General features: G+C 43.9%; 1 protein-coding gene across 2 annotated transcripts in view; it reads right to left on the bottom strand.

Annotated features, from left to right (window-relative positions):
- Nucleotides 1–12,663, bottom strand: part of RNF17 (ring finger protein 17) — a 129,971-nt gene that overhangs the window by 111,981 nt on the left and 5,327 nt on the right. Inside the window, exons 2-4 of one of the 2 annotated variants that reach the window (XM_082364886.1) lie at nt 3,041–11,105; nt 2,179–2,271; nt 11–105 (exon numbers count right to left, since the gene is read on the bottom strand). In XM_082364886.1, coding sequence (XP_082221012.1) covers nt 11–105; nt 2,179–2,271; nt 3,041–3,170 — 318 coding nt within the window. In that variant the 5' untranslated portion in view covers nt 3,171–11,105. Of the gene's footprint in view, nt 1–10; nt 106–2,178; nt 2,272–2,352; nt 2,496–3,040; nt 11,106–12,663 lie in introns of those variants that run through there. The other variant, XM_082364887.1, reaches the window with a different exon arrangement.

Raw genomic sequence — 12,663 nt, 5'->3', positions numbered from 1 at the left:
TAAAACTTACCTCACAATCAGGGCATGTAATTGTGCTGTATTCTTCAGTTATTAACAAGCACAGTTCACAAAAAGCATGTCCACATTGAAGTTCATGGTGGTGACCTACTGATGAAATTCTATTGTGAATTAAACTTTTCAGTTTGTCAACATTGAATATTCAGTATAATCAGAGGAGAAAATTAAAGGGAATTCTCTTGTATAGGAAAAGATACCTAGCTTAGTTAGAAATGGATGATTAAACAAAATTCAGGAGAAACAATACAACTCAGAAGGAGGGAGAAAAATCAGAAGAAAAAACAGGCAGAGCTATGTAATATTGTTTGCCTTTGTTTATATAGTTATTTGGTACCTATAATACTTTGAATCTGCCATCTCTTATAATCATATAAAGTGCTCTGACGTACTTCATTTGGTCATTGTAAATATCAGAGCTAAGTAGGCTGGGAATATTTATTCGACCTAGAGATGGATAAACATTTTGGTGATCTGTAAATGGCATAATCCAGACTCCGACCTAGTTCTGTTTCCAAGTCTAATGTTCTTTCTACTTGATCACACTTCCCTCTGCTAATTTATATTTCCCATCCTGTGAAGGGGACAGTGAGAGCCGACGTGAGAAACTGGCAAAACCCCGCTCTTGAACAAAATAATGCCATTTGCAGCAACATGGATGGACCTATAGATTGTCATACTGACTGAAGTTAAGTCAGACACAGAAAGACAAATATCATATGATATTGCTTACATGTGGAATCTAAAAAAACGGGTATAGGGACTTTCCCTGGTAGCACACTGGTTAAGAATCCACCTGCCAATGCAGGAGACACGGATTCGAGCCCTGGTCCGGGAAGATCCCACATGCCGCAGAGCAACTAAGCCCGTGAGCCATAACTACTGAGCCTGCGCTCTAGAGCTCGCGAGCCACAACTACTGAAACCCGCGCGCCTAGAGCCCGTGCTCCGCAACAAAAGAAGCCACCGCAATGAGAAGCCCGCGCACCGCAACGAAGAGTAGCCCCTGCTCACTGCAACTAGAGAAAGCCCGCGCGCAACGAAGACCCAACGCAGGCAAAAATAAATAAATAAACAGATTTATAAAAATAAATAAATAATAAAAATAAATTTTAAAAAAGGGTACATATGAACTTATTTGCAAAACAGAAGTAGAGTCATGGATGTAGAAAACAATCTTAAGGTTACCGGGGGATGGGGGGGAGGGATAAATTGGGAGATTGTGATTGACATATACACACTACTATATATAAAATAGATAACTAATAAGAACCTGCTGTATAGCACAGGGAACTCTACTCAATACTCTGTAATGACCTATATGGGAAAAGAATCTTAAAAAAAGAGCGGATATGTGTATATGTTTAACTGATTCATTTTGCCCTACAACTGAAACTAACACAACATTGTAAATCAAATATACTCCAAAAAAAAAAAGACACCCCCCCCCCTTAATGATCTAAGACATTGGCAAAGACAGAAGCCAGGGCAAAAGTCAGATGCCACCACTGTCACACACACGACCCACATAAAGATCATTTCCACAAACTTAGCATGTATGAAGGGAAATACCATAATCTTGATTAAAAATCTAATGCCAAGATTTTAATACTCTAAGCAGAACTTTATCATAATAAACAATTATTATAGCTGTCACTTCAAACGGTTGTCATTTTAAAAGACTTCGCAAGAAAAAGGGAAACGTAGCTAAATAAAATTAGTCATCATTTACTATAAAATTAGTGTTCCTGCTGATTTATATTATAATAATTGCATTCTTTTGATAAAAAAGAGCTTTAGTTTTTAGGCCAAGGAAACATCTTAAACTTTCTCACAACCAAGCTAAATTTTAAAGCTCTATTTAAATTCCAGAGATAATGTTCCTAAGGAAATCAAAACGCTTTTACGTTTATAAGATTTCTGATACTGTACAAGTCGAGATAACGTGTGCTGCATTACAGCTTACAAAGCACTTTGACAATTCTACATGCAGAGGCACCATCTTTCCAGCTGAGTACTTCTCAGCACAATACAAATGTATGAAAGAACCGGTGATTTTAAAAATGTCACGTTCTAAAACTCTATTCTGCAGTACTACATCATTCAAATAATGGAGATGTTCTACGTAACAGCAGCGACCGAAATCCGGGCAGGAGAAACTTGCCTCTTCCCCCGGAAAACACACCAACTTTCTCTACGCTCCCAGGTCTCCCAAGCGGAGTCCGTCCTGGAGAGACTGAGAAAACTGACTTTTGCTCTGCAAGTACAAAGATGTGACAGTCACACAGGGCGACGGTAAGACTCTGGCAGCTCCAGGCGCTGACAGTCAACAACTCACCCCGGCAGAGGTGCCGTTAGATGCCATTCAAGCAACCTGAACCTGTTTTCAGCGGAGGAGAGTCTCGGTGGGCGGGTCAAGAGCGCACGGTGCCCCTGACGGCCCAGGACAGAAGAACACAAGACGCACAAAAGTGACGGGCTGCTTTCCAAACAACGCCTGAAGCCAAACGGAGCAACACGCCCCCCCGCCCCCGCCCCGTCTGTTAATTTCAGGAACATTTCGTTACCACAAAAAGAGCCACACAAGAAAATCACGGGTCGTTGCTGCTTCACCACAGCATGACGGCCAAATTCCCACATCCCCCCTTTCCCGAACCTTCGAACCGGTCGGTGAGGAAGGGGGCGGCGCAAGGGGTGGGGGGAGGAGGGGGTGGGGTGGAGTGGGGGCGGGGCGAGGGGTGGGGAGTTGGGGGGGTGAGGGTTGAGTGGAGGGGGGCAGGGGGGAGGGGGAGGGTGGAGGGGTGGGGAGTGGGGGCGGGCGGTGAGGGGGAGGGTGAAGGGGGGGTTCGGGAGGGGTGAGGGCCGCCCTCCAGGCCTCTGCGTCCCGACCTCGCAGGCGGCCTGCGGACTCGGGCTAGGGGCCTAGGCTTCCCCGCTCTCTCTCGCCGCCGCGGCCACTGCCCACCCGCCTGTCCCTCGGCTCCCCCGCCGGCCGGCGGGCCAAGGGCTGACAGCCAGCCCCTCACCCGGAGCTCCGGACGACCTTCTTCCACACCGGCTGCACAGGGCCTCGCCGGCTCCCCAGGCCTGGCCCTTGCGCTCCACCTGTCTGCCAGAGGACGCGACGCACGAAGCCCTCAACGCCGCGGCCTCCATCGTCGCCGCCTCGGATGTGAGGCCCGGGCCGCGTGCCGTCCCGGCGTCCCTCGCGGCAGTGGCCAATCACCGGAGGCGGCGGCTCCAGGGAGCCAATCGGCGGCGAGGAAGCTCCAGCCCTCCCCCCAGTCAGCCCGGGGCGGCCGGCTGCCCGAAGCTGTTCTTTGTTTTACCCCCTGGACCCTGAGGGGTCCACACAAGGCCGCGTGGTCCTCAGGAAGCGTTTCATGCCCAACCAGTGTCGAAAGCATCACCACCACGCATTACTCATTATATTGCTTTTCACGTCGCAAGTAGCGAATGATCCTTTATGTTGAAGTTGTCTTCCTTCCCTAGTGGATCGTAGCGGTCTTAGTGGAGAAGCCAATCTAGCTACCCATCGGTGGGGAGATTTGGTTAACAATTTCAAACCAAAGGGGTGGTCATTATTACTAACAGCTGTCGACACTAATGGTATATATACAAGGCCTTCTGCTGAGAAAATTTGGGGCTGCTAAGAATTTATAAACCAACAGGTTCCTGCTTGAGAGGTATGTAGCCCTCTACTAAAAGGGTAACTTCTACTAAGGCAGCTTGTATTAAATGCCAGAGGAAAGTTAGAGAAAATAAGAATTGTCTGCGTTGTATGAAAAGCCTTCCTAGCGAATATGGGGTTTGCACTAGACCTTAAAACCTGGGTAGAACTTACAGAGGTAAACAGAAGAAATGAGGCATTGCAGGGAGAAAGAACCGCGTAAGCAAGGGAAAGTAGGTGGGAGATGCTGTGGCCTATTCGGAATTTATAGACCATTTGGCCAGAGTTTTAATTTCCTTAAAGTGAGCTTTTTTGGAGAGGTATATTGGGGTCGACTTTTAAAGAGTCTTGAATGTTGGGCTAAGGAGTTTGGACTTACCCTTTAAGCAGTAGCGTCCTGGGGAAATTGAGTGAGCAAGGGATGAAGTAATCTGGTAGCAATTTGGCAACTATATTGTGGATGAAGCACCTGGGGATGGCAGGGTGCCTTCAGCTGCTAAGAATAAAAACCACATAGGCTTCATTTTCTCTTTTTCCCTCTATGTTTTTTTGGAAATAGAAACAAGTATTCTGTTCAAAAGCTCACTCCTGGTTAATATTCCAAAATATGCAAACAGCTCATACATCTCAATATCAAAAAACAAACAACTGAATTTAAAAAAATGGGCAGAAGACCTAAATAGACATTTCCAAAGCAGACATACAGATGGCTCACAAACACATGAAAAGATGCCCAACATTGCTAATTATTAGAGAAATGCAAATAAAAACCACAATGAGGAATTGTCTCGCACCAGTCAGAATGGCCACCATCGAAAAGTCTACAAATAATAAACGCTGGAGAGGGTGTGGAGAAAAGGGAACCCTCCTGCACTGTGGGTGGGACTGTAAATTGGTGCAGCCACTATGGAAAGCAGCATGGAGATTCCTTAAAAAACTAAAAAAAGAACTACCATATGGTCCAGCTATTCCACTGCTGGGTATATATCTGGAAAAAATGAAAACTCTAGTTCAAAAAGTTACATGCACCCCAATGTTCATAGCAGCACTATTTACAATAGCCAAGACATGGCAGCAACCCCCATGCTCATCAACAGACGATTGGCTTAAGATGGTGTGGTCTATATATACAATGGACTATTAATCAAACACAAAAAAGAATGAAATATTGTCATTTCCAGCAACGTGGATGGACCTAGAGAATATTATGCTTAGTAAAATAAGTCAAAGAAAGACAAATATCATATGATATCACTTATATGTGGAATCTAAAAAATAATACAAATGAATCTATATATAAAACAGAAACAGACTCACAGACATAGAAAACAAACTTACAGTTATCAAATGGGACGGGGTGGGAGGGACAAATTAGGACTATGAGATTAACAGACACAAATTACTATACATAAAGTAGAAAGTCAACAAAGATATAACTGCATAGCACAGGGAATTACACCCCATATCTTGTAATAACCTACAATGGAATATAATTTGCAAAAAAACCCCACAAAGAACAAAAGCTGAATCACCATGCTGTACACTTGAGACTACCACAACATTGTATATCAACTATATTTCAATTTTAAAAAAAGCTCACCTGTACTCAAAAATCCTTATACTTTGTTGCCCTCAGGAAAAAGTACTGATTCCTTAACCTATCTCCACGCTACCCAACCAATAGTTTCTATTACTAATCCGTAACGGAATTTTGAGTACCAATCAAGCCAGTATTCCCACGTAGCCTGCTAATTTTTCTACAGTTTTGTGAGTGGTATTACCTGTTCCCCTCATCTGGAATGCCCACTCTTTCCTCTTCATCAATTCATATTCTCCTCATCCTTCATGGGTCAGCTTTAGAGCCACCTACCCCTCCTCGAAACCTTCAGATTTCTCCCTGCACTCAACATTGTAGCAATTAGCCACATCTCCTTTTCCACTGTAATTTGAATGACAATCTCATTGCAGAGGGGTTTTTCTTGCGCCATAAGGTGAATTGAATGTGGTGCAGTACAAAGGAATTAACTCTGATTATCACCAGGCCGAATGGAGGGAATTATGCCTTGGTAATCCCAGCTGAATAAATTCTGGGTAAATCGGGGTCAGTGAGAAATAACAATGACATGTTTAGACCTCATATAATAGGTCTTAGTACCTCCTGGACCTTTCAAATGGAGCAGCCAGAATTATCTTAATATTTAATTTAGATTGTTTAAATCCTTTGTTTGGAATCCTTTAATGGTTTCCCACTGACTGGGACAAATCCTTGAAACGGCCTTCAAAGGTTTTATGATTTGGCCTCTGCTTTCCTCTCTAGCTTCATTTTCCCCACTACTCCTATGTTCCAGATACGCTGGCCTTTTTCACTTCTGTAAGTAGGTCAAGCTCTTTCCAACCTTAGGGCCTCTGCCTGGAATTCCCTCCCCTGCACTATTAAAAAAAATTATTATAAAATATTTTAGCCCCACGATAAGGAATAAATAAAATTATGGGGAGTTCCCTGGTGGTCTAGTGGTTAGGATTTGGTGCTTTCACTGCCATGGTCCAGGTTCGATCCCTTGTGGGGGAACTGAGATCTTGCAAGCCGAGTGGCACGGCCAAAAAAATAAATAAATAAAAAATAAAATTATGAATGATCATGTATGCTCCAACTAGCTTAAGAAATAATCTAATTTTATTCAGGTAATCTAGTTTTATAATGTCTGGCCATTTACTCACATACTGGCCAATTCTTTATTCCTCCTGTGTCTCATACCTTCCTTTTAGGATAATTTTTCTCCTTCAAGGACACCCTGAAGAAATGTCTTTAGTGAAAGTATCTTAACGGTGAATGCTCTCAGCTTTTATTTGAATGAAGATACTTTCATTTCATCTTCATTCTTGAATGATCGTTTAGTAACATAACATTCTAAATTGACAGTTTTTTTTTTTCAGACTTTGGAGATAGCATCATACTGATCTCTGACCTTTATTTTTGCTATTGAGAAGTTTACTGTAAATCCAATTGTCATTCTTTATAGGTAAGTTGTTGTTTTTCTTTGGTGTTCTATATATTCGTTATAATATCAAGGTGTGGATATTTATTTGCCCTCCCTGAGATTGATTGCAATTCTTCAATCTGAGGAATTCATTCCTATCATACCGGTCTGGAAAATTCTCAGTCATTTGTCATTTTTTTTTTTAGAAGGTTTTTCAAGTGACAGCTGTTGTTGTTTTTAATTAATTAATTTATTTGTTTATTTTTGGCTGCATTGGGTCTTTGTTGCTGCGCGCGGGCTTCCTCTACTTGTGGCGAGCGGGGGCTACTCTTTGTTGTGGTGCGTGGGCTTCTCACTGAGGTGGCTTCTCTTGTTGTGGAGCATGGGCTCTAGGCACACAAGCTTCAGTCGTTGTGGCTCGCGGGCTCTAGAGCGCAGCCTCAGTAGTTGTGGCGCACGGGCTTAGTTGCTCCACGGCATGTGGGATCTTCCTGGACCAGGGCTTGAACCCGTGTCCCCCTGCATTGGCAGGTGGATTCTTAACCACTGCGCCACCAGGGAAGCCCGATTTGTCTTTTTGAATACTACCTCTTCCTTGTTGTTTTCTTCTGGAACTCCTTTTAGACAATAACAGGACCTTCTCTTTCTATCCTTTATTTCTCTTAACCTCTCTTTCATATTTTCCACTCTTTATCTCTCTGTGCTGCATTCTGCATAGTTTTTTTCAGATGCATCTCCCAGTTAATCAGTTCTCTCTTCACCTGGATTTAACCTGCATTTAATCTGACCATTGAGTTAAATTTTCAACGACTAATCTAATTCTAGACGTTCTTTTTTTCTTTTTTTTAAAATTTCCAAATTTGCCTGATCTTTTTGGATAGTATTGTGTACCTTTCTCATGTTTTTGATTCTATCTTTTATTAATTTAATATTTTAAACACTTATTTCATTATGTACCTCCATATTTCTTTCTCTGACATTCTTGAGGGGTCTAATTCTGCAATTTATTATTTCTACTGATTTTCATTCATGGTGATTTGTTTCCTCATGTGTTTGGTAATTTTGGATTTTAAACTCACGTTTGGGAGTGTTTATCTGTGGGAATCCTTTTTTTTTTTTTTTTTTTTTTGGCCACACCGTGCAGCTTGTGGGATTTTAGGTCCCTGACCAGGAATTGTACCCAGGCCCTTGGCAGTGAGAGTTTGGAGCCCTAACCACTGGACTGCCAGGGAATTCCCAGGGAACCCTTTGAAGCCAGCATTAAGGATATATTTCTCCAGATTATGTTTTTGCTTCTTGTAGAATATAGTTCCCAAAGAACTATGAATCTAGGACCACTTTAATTTCTTGGCTTGTGTTTTCCTAGACTACTCCAATAGCATATTTTGAATCCCAAGCCCCCCTGAAGGCAGGTGTGTATTCTAGATTACCTGGGGAGGTATTTTCCCCACCCAAAAGTATACAAGATAGACAAACTTCTTTGCCTTTTAGCCAACTTGTTCACGCCCACCAGCAGTGTATGAACCTTCTAGCAAATGCTTGGATTAGCATCGGTTTTATTTTTTGCTAATTCATGGCTGTACTTTGATATCTCCTTGTGGCTTTAATTTGCATTTCTCTAAAGACTGATAAGGCTGGCATCATGTCATATTTATTGGTCACTCAGGCTTTCATATTTGTTTGGTGGGGGGACATGTTTGTCTATTTCTTATTGATTTGTAGCAATTCCTTATTTATTCTGGATTCCATTGCAAACATCCTTTTCAGGTTGTGACTTGTTCTTTCACTTTCATATCTCTTGTTGTCCCAAGGTGTTTTATTTCACTATGGTATTTTCATTGACTTTCAATATTTGCATATTGTTTAAGAAGTCTTTCCCCAAGCTAAACATTCATATGATTCATTATCTTCCATGAGCTGTATTACCTTCCCTTCTACTTTAAAATTCAGTTTTGTTGTTAGTGGTATATGCATAGGAGTGGGAGGAAGTGGGGTGCGATGGAACCCAGTAATTTGGATAGGCAGGGTCATGAACCTTGATTTACCCTTTTCCTGTACACTGTTGGTGTCGTGCCACCTCAGAACATAGAGACAGATATTCCACGATGGCATTTTATTATGATTTTTAAAAAAGGATCAAGTATATTTTAACTTCGATTCTGCTTTTGTTTCGATAAAACCTTGGGTTTACCATTTTCCTTCTAGATTCACTAAAAGTATCAGGTTGTCATGAAAATAACTGATTATACAACATTCACAGAGGCTGGTACACAGTATGCACCCAGTAGAAATGTAGTTGTGAATGCTCACTTGGTGTCAAAACCCGGCAGTAGGGAGGACATGCCAGCCAGCGTGACACGGTCTCCAAGTGCACCAGATGGCGCCAGGCCCATGACAAACAGCGTTTGCAGTTTGGTGCCTTTCTTACCTTTGGAGGTGGTTTTCAGGTCTTCTGCTACTTTGCCTCTGACCTTTCCGTTCTGAGTCACTGCTAGCAGAGGTGTGCAGTGAGAAGGTATAAGCTGTCTTCCATGCATATTCTGGAGGGGGCAGAATACCCCTCTTTCAGGAAGTGACTCTGGCTTTGTCCCGAGAAATTACAGGGCAATGGGGCAGGAAGGACCTTTAGCGATCACTGAATCCCACATCCTCATTGAGGACGGGGAAGCCAAGGCTCTGACCTTCCTGGATAGAGCTAGAGTTCCAGTGTTTTGATTTCTGGACCACGCTCCTGGACTTTACTACACCAATTCCCATGTCCACCTTCAGAAAACTCTACTTTGGGAATTATAACAGAGATGCACTGCATAGACATGAAATTTTAGACCAATGGACAGATGACCTGTGCTGCTCCAGGCCAGATTTGGGGGCCCTTGTAGGGATGAGCAAGCTTCAACCTTGCTGCTATGAAGAGTCAGGGGACAGGATGGGGTCTGCAGTGTCCTTTCTTGAAAAACAGTCCCAAGGAGAGCTCTGGGGCCCTAAAAGTTGAGGAAATGTACCCCCGTGAGCCTCCCTATAGGGCAGCAAGGTGTTAGCGGCCCCCAGAGCGCCTCCCCTGCTGTCTTCAGGAGTCTGTTAATTGGGAGCGGTCTCCACCTGCATTCGTCACCGTCAGGGCAGGTGGCCGCCTGCCTGGGTGAGTTGCGTGTGGGCCCTCAGTTGCAGAGCTCAAGACACTTCTGGCCTCAACTTAACCAGCAGAGCTTGACTTGTGGGTCCCAGACTTTGGTGCGCTTAGGAATTCCTTGAGAGGTTATGAGAATGCAGAGGCCTAGGACCTAGAGGTTCTGACTCAGAAGGTCAGGGTGAAGCCCAGGCCTGTGCTATCTAATAGCCGTCCTGCGGCTGGCTGTAATTGGACCGAGTCCCACACTGAGAGACAGATTGCTGTCGACGGGAAAAAAAAAAAAGCACAACCTAAAAGTTGAGAGTTATGTTCTATTCGGTGGACAAAACTGAGGGCTTCAAGTTCACAATGCCAGAGAAATTAATTCCCTAAAGGACTATATCAAGGGTCAGCAAAAGAAACTAAATCACCCGACTCTAATGAGACTAGAGTACAAAAACCATTCAGACCAATGCAAGGCACTTGCTAAATAAAGATAAGAAGGTATTTTTTTCATTTTTTTAAAACAAAGCTCCCAGATATGCAAAAAATTTATCAAGAGACCTCATCAGTTGGTCACAACCCTGGCACCTGAGGGCCGGGGGCTGTATTCAAATCCTCCCTTCTCAGTGCAACCTGGAGGAAGATTTCTGCATTTTTGAGAGTCAGCTTCCTTCGCTGCTAAATGGGGCCGATATCGGTACTGTGACGATTAAACAAGATAATAGATGAACGGACTTGTAAACTATAAAGTACAATACAAGCCTTATGAGTTCTTCTAAAATGTATAATAGATTAGATTATTAATTCAAAAATACAAAAAACAAACCTGAGGGCTTCAGCCTTGGGGGAGGCAGGCGTCAGGCGGCCCTGAAGGGGTCGGGGCGTTTTTGCCACAAAGACTAGGTAGTTGGAACATCAAACGATAACTATGAGTTGAAGAAAACCAGACACCTCAAGGTAATGAATTTGGTGCTTTTCTATGTATGGGAAGATGCAGAAGTCTGGGCTCCCTGAAATCATTCCTCGGCTACCTGGGGCCAGTACCCTATGTTTTCCCATCTGGAAACTCCTCATGGTTCGCTGTGTGGGAGGGCCGCAGTGGCCCATCCTGGTTCCCTCAGGGTTCACCGCTGGGCCGCTGTACTGTGACGGCCTGATGGCTGCAGCACGCTTGGTTTCCTGACGTGGCAGCGACATTTTCTCACTCGCCTCGCCTTACACTCTTGAGGTCTCTCCTGACTCCTCTGTGGCCCATGTGCACTTCTCTAGTGACTCCCATTCCAAGACATACATTCACTGCTATCAGATTTTCTTCTTTTGGAAACGTAAAGCTGTAGACACCAAGGAAGAAACAACACTCATATTTTCAGAGATTTAGCTCACTTGCGTTGAGGCAAGGAATTATGATTAGGAAATCCCCAGGGGGCAGAGTCAGCAACAAGCCCGGGCTCTGCGATCCCTCAGTGGTGAGGCAGGCCAAGGGGAGTGCGCTGGGGTCAACAGCCCCTTGTTTCAGGCTCTAACCGTCCCTGAGGGCACTGCTGTGCTGTTAGTCATAAGGCACCTGGCCAGAGGGGTGCCCTCGACCTTTCCGAACTCTGACCTGCCCTTTTCTCACGGGCAGAGGCTCTCGATGGAATAAAAACCCTTCACGCAAAGCTCGAGAAGTACAGTCACCTCTTCGGGCGGATGTGGTCCCGCCATGGTATTTTCTAGCTGCCACTTTTGGTTGTAAATGCACCCTTACTCCCCACACTCTAGTCAGATATGCCATTAAATGCGGTTCACAAACTCTGGTTATGATTCTAACGGGATGGCCTCCATTTGGATGATGGCTTCTGGGAGAAGATGAACAAACAATGGAGGTGTGTTTAATTAAGCTCGCTGTGGTGAAGGGGGATTTGAGAGCTACGAGGAATGGAGGCTCACCAGGGAAATTTAATTCTCAGCCTGTCTCAGACGCTCTCCTCTTACCTTCTCCCACCTCCTCACCTTTTATCTGAATGGCAAATAAAACTCACATCTGAATTGACAGGAATTTTCTGGAAACCAGTACACTCATTCCTATATTCACTGGCCCATCACATTTTAGTGAAAACAGTATATTAAATGTCATATTTCAGCATGGTTTTTATACATAAAGCCGCTTCCTTTTGCACACAAACCTTCCCCACCAGGGCCGAACCCGGGTGATGTATTCCCAGCAGCACCAAACACTCTTTTCAAATCTCTTTTTCTGCACCATCCATTTTAGCGTTCAATTACTCTCTTTTTTTCTGGTCTTTGTTTCACATGATTAGCCTTGCTTTTTGAGGCAAACTGCATTTTCCTAAAGATAGCCAGCATATACGTTATCCCCTGCAATGTAATGCTGACACCCTTCCTGTTGTCACCCCCAGTCTGGGCTCAGTGTACTTTCTGATTCGTTCACTTTCTCTTGATGACTATTGAGAGCCTATTATTTGTCTAAAAGTAGGCTGAGCTACATGAGGATGGTGAAAGAACTAAACTCACTATTCCTTTTTTCTTTTCTTTTGGCCGCACCTCTTGGGGGATCTCAGTTCCCCCACCAGGAATTGAACGCGGGCCTCCAGCAGTGACAGTGTGACAGTGCCAAATCCTAACCACTAGACCACAAGGGAACTCCCTGAAGGCACTATGCCTGCTAGTCAAGTAGTTGAATAAATCTGTTCTCTATCCCCTTGAAGGAAAGCATGCACAGGCTGCCACCCCTGGGATGGCCTAGAGTAGATTTTCCTCAAAGTCCGGAGTTGGGTGAATGAAGAAGTTAGGGCATTACCTGTATTTGCTACTTTCTACATATTTGCTAAGTTAAGTTTTACTCCATTCTGAGTGCTTTCAAGTTAATGCTGTGTTACTACTACTCTT

This window comes from Balaenoptera borealis, assembly GCF_965194805.1.
Source record: "Balaenoptera borealis genome assembly, chromosome: 18".
Classification (NCBI taxonomy): Eukaryota; Metazoa; Chordata; class Mammalia; order Artiodactyla; family Balaenopteridae; genus Balaenoptera; species Balaenoptera borealis.
The sequence above is the reverse complement of the archived record's forward strand: the minus strand, read 5'-3'. Positions and strand labels throughout refer to the sequence as shown.